We start from the raw sequence: 3,667 nt of genomic DNA, 5'->3' as shown, positions 1-3,667 counted from the left end.
TACCTTGCATTTTACTCTTAGCTTCCCATTTTTTATGTTCTATTACAGATGAAAGGTAGAACGTGTTATTAAAGAGGAAAATAAATATTAAATGATACACTATAATTTTAAAAAAGTATATTTTTAGTATTATGAGTTTATCACTCTTTAAAATGTTGATATTATCTTAGTCATACATTATAATTTACCGGTTCTCATGATATAAGAAATATCACACTACATTATGTTTAACACTATTGTTGAATACCATTACATTTTGATCCAGTTACATTGCCTTAGGCAGCAGCAAGTTATCTCTCATCTGTAGTTTGCTGCTGTGTAAATTTAGTTGAGTAGTGAATACAATACGTCAACTGTGTTTTCTTTAATATGAAGTTTTATTGGTGATAACTGACAAAGTGTGGGGAGTTTATATGTTGATTTTCTTTTACAACCCAAAGCAGAAATTTCCCATGGGTGACAAGGAAAGAGTCAACCATTCAGATGTTACTGACTTCATTCACAACTCAGAAGTGACTGACTTCATTCTTGTAGGCATCAGGGTCCGCCCAGAGCTCCACAGTGTCCTCTTCCTTCTTTTTCTGATTATTTATGGGATGGTTCTTCTGGGGAACCTTAGCATGATTGGCATCATAGTGACTGATCCTAGGCTGAATACACCAATGTATTTCTTCCTAGGCAACCTCTCTGTCATTGACCTCTCCTACTCCACTGTTATTGTACCTAAAGCCATGGTCAACATCTTATCTCAGAAAAAGACCATATCCTTTGTGGGTTGTGTGGCTCAGCTTTTCCTTTATGCACTTTTCATGGTAACAGAAGCCTTTGTACTAGCAGCCATGGCCTATGACCGCTTCACTGCCATCTGCAATCCCCTCCTTTATAGTGTTCGCATGTCAAGGAGTGTCTGTGTCCAGTTGGTGGCTGGTTCCTATCTCTGTGGCTGGATCAGTTCCATTCTCCAAATCAGTGTAACATTCTCCATGTCTTTTTGTGCCTCTAGAGTCATAGATCACTTCTACTGTGATTCAAATCCAATTGAAAAGATCTCCTGCTTTAATACTTTTATCAATAAGATGGTATCACTGAGTTTGGCTGTGCTCATTATTTTGCCAACAATAATTGTTATTGTAGTATCTTACATGTATATTGTATCCACAGTTTTAAAGATCCGTTCCAGTGAAGGGAGAAAAAAAGCCTTTTCCACCTGCAGCTCCCACCTGGGGGTTGTAAGTTTACTTTATGGGACTGTTTCTTTTGTGTACCTCACACCTCCCAACAACCCTGAACTTCGTAAAATAGCTTCGGTATGTTATATTTTGTTCACACCTATGCTGAATCCCCTAATCTACTCTTTACGAAATAAGGATGTAAAAGAGGCTGTGAAAAAAGTCTTGTGCAAGAAAGATGTTTTACTGTAAAAGAACCTGCACTCCTTTTATTGATTCTTGTATTAGTTTATTATTGCCTGTCTGATCATCTCCATTTAGGCATTTAAAATTCAAGTGTACTTTAAAAAGGAGATGACAGATACTCAACTTTTCTAATACACAGCATTAATAATTTCCTGTAAACAATATTCCAAATAAATTCCTTTTAAATATGACAGTTCTGGATATTGATGAAGACTGGCTGCAATTTCTATAAACAATTATGTTTCTTACTCTGCCAATAACACTATGCTATGTGAATAGAGAAGTAAAGTACTTTATATCCATAAATAGAATTTAGGTGGATAAAGTACTTCACACCATAATTAACTTGGAAACTGTGCCTTCACATTGGCTTATACACAAATGACACTTGGTATAATGCCAGTGTTGTGTTTTTTATTTGATAGCATGTGGCAGTGTTAGAGCATGTGTATGTTATGAAAAGAAAATAGAAAGGAAACATCCCAAGAAGGACCTATGCTGAATTAAAAAAACATAGAAAGTAACTTTGAGCCAGACAGTAGTGGCACATGCCTTTAATCTCAAGCACTTGGGAGGCAGAGGCAGGTTCTGCATTTGAGGTCAGCCTGGTCTAAAGGGTGAGTTCTAGGACAGCCAGGGCTACAGAGAGAAACCCTGTCTAGAAAAACCAGCCAATCAACAAAACAAACAAAAAACTCAAACAAACAAAAAACCCAACATGTAAGTCAGGAAATTTTAAATAGCATTCTTTGAGTAGTATAAGTCATCTCTAATTTCCTCTAATATAACAAAAAGATAAGTTTTATTATATTTTTCAATTCAAAGTGCCTTTAGGATAACACAATAGGACATACTATTGTTATTGAAATAAATCTAGTTTGTAAATCATAATTAAAACTAATATAAGACTGTAACATTACACATATGAGAAATTAGATTTCCTTTGTGTATGTGTTTATATTTGTGTATACATGTGCACAATTGTTTGGTTCTGGGATATAGGAAAAAGTGAATAAGCAGCATGTATCAATTGAGATGGGGTTACTCTGACCGCATCTCATAGACTTGGTAAATGCCAAGAAAACCACGCTGAAGTCACTGTTGTGCAAATAATTTAAGTAATGCTCAGGTAAACAGTGCCTACATCCAGGAGATATCTCTGGTGACAAAAACTAAGTCCAAAAGATGGAGTACACTTACCCATTTAAGCTACAGACTCAACACCATGTAACCTGAAAGGCAGACCCTTGATTCAGGCTTTCTTTTGCTTTTGTTTAGGTAGCAGGGTCTCCTTTGTTGAGTACACAAAGGCATATATCTTAGCAGGTTATTGTTGGCTGGGGCAAATAATTCGTTTAGTAATTATTCTTAATTAAATAAAAGGAAAACTATATGACTAACTATATCAAGATTCTATTTATCTGTCTCCTTCCAAACTTGTTAATTTATTTGTCCTGATGTTTGATTTTAGACAGATACCATTTGAGAACAAATAGAAATCTAAATCACTTGGGAAATGATTTCTTAGAATGGGTTATTATGAGTCTAGAAGATTCACTTTCCAAATATACACATTACTTATTTCCATTGTATCCTCATTAGCTTAGAGTTTTGCTTTTCTTGGCATCTACCAAGTATAGGTCATTGAAGATATTCAGAAAATCCAGCCAAATGTTGGGTAAGATTATACCTAGACTCACTTGGTTTCATTTTTCAACAGAATGAAATGTATTTCCCACAGCCACAGCAGATTATAGAATTTCAATGCTTAATAACATCACAAGCTGCTTTTCTTAATTTACTGCAAATGTCCAAAGCAATTTGCAAAAGTCAGAAACCAACACAAGATGTCTCTAAAAGTGTTAAATTCGGGTAGCTATAGTTGTCTCCTGATTTCTGTTATGTAGTATCCTTCCTTGGTAAATCTTTCTCTGGGTTCACAAGCCGTGTAATGCATTACTTTGTTACTTGTGCCATTATGATTTTATCACAGCATCTCACACTCATACCAATATGTTTCTGGGTTTCATTAACAAAGTGTTTTGTGTTTAATTTTGTGTTAATGATGCATTGATTAAATGCTACAACATCCAAGAGGCATTAAAGAGTGTATATCATTGTTTAGAGGTGACCTTAAAATTATACATAAAATCCTCAAGAAGATATGATGTTATGACCTTGAGAGACCTTGAGAAGCTGCTGATGACATTAAGATTCTCAAAACTCTGATCTGTACTGCATTGTTCACCCTT

General features: G+C 35.1%; 1 protein-coding gene across 1 annotated transcript; it reads left to right on the top strand.

Annotated features, from left to right (window-relative positions):
• The first annotated feature begins 452 nt into the window (after window positions 1-452).
• Window positions 453-1,421, top strand: LOC118570838 (olfactory receptor 9K2-like). The gene has a single exon (XM_036169487.1). It carries the CDS (start codon window positions 453-455, stop codon window positions 1,419-1,421), a length of 969 nt encoding a protein of 322 aa, XP_036025380.1.
• Window positions 1,422-3,667: the final 2,246 nt, after the last annotated feature.

Source organism: Onychomys torridus, chromosome 20, assembly GCF_903995425.1.
Source record: "Onychomys torridus chromosome 20, mOncTor1.1, whole genome shotgun sequence".
Taxonomy (NCBI): Eukaryota; Metazoa; Chordata; class Mammalia; order Rodentia; family Cricetidae; genus Onychomys; species Onychomys torridus.
Note: the sequence above shows the minus strand (reverse complement) of the source record. Positions and strands in the feature narration are given on the sequence as shown.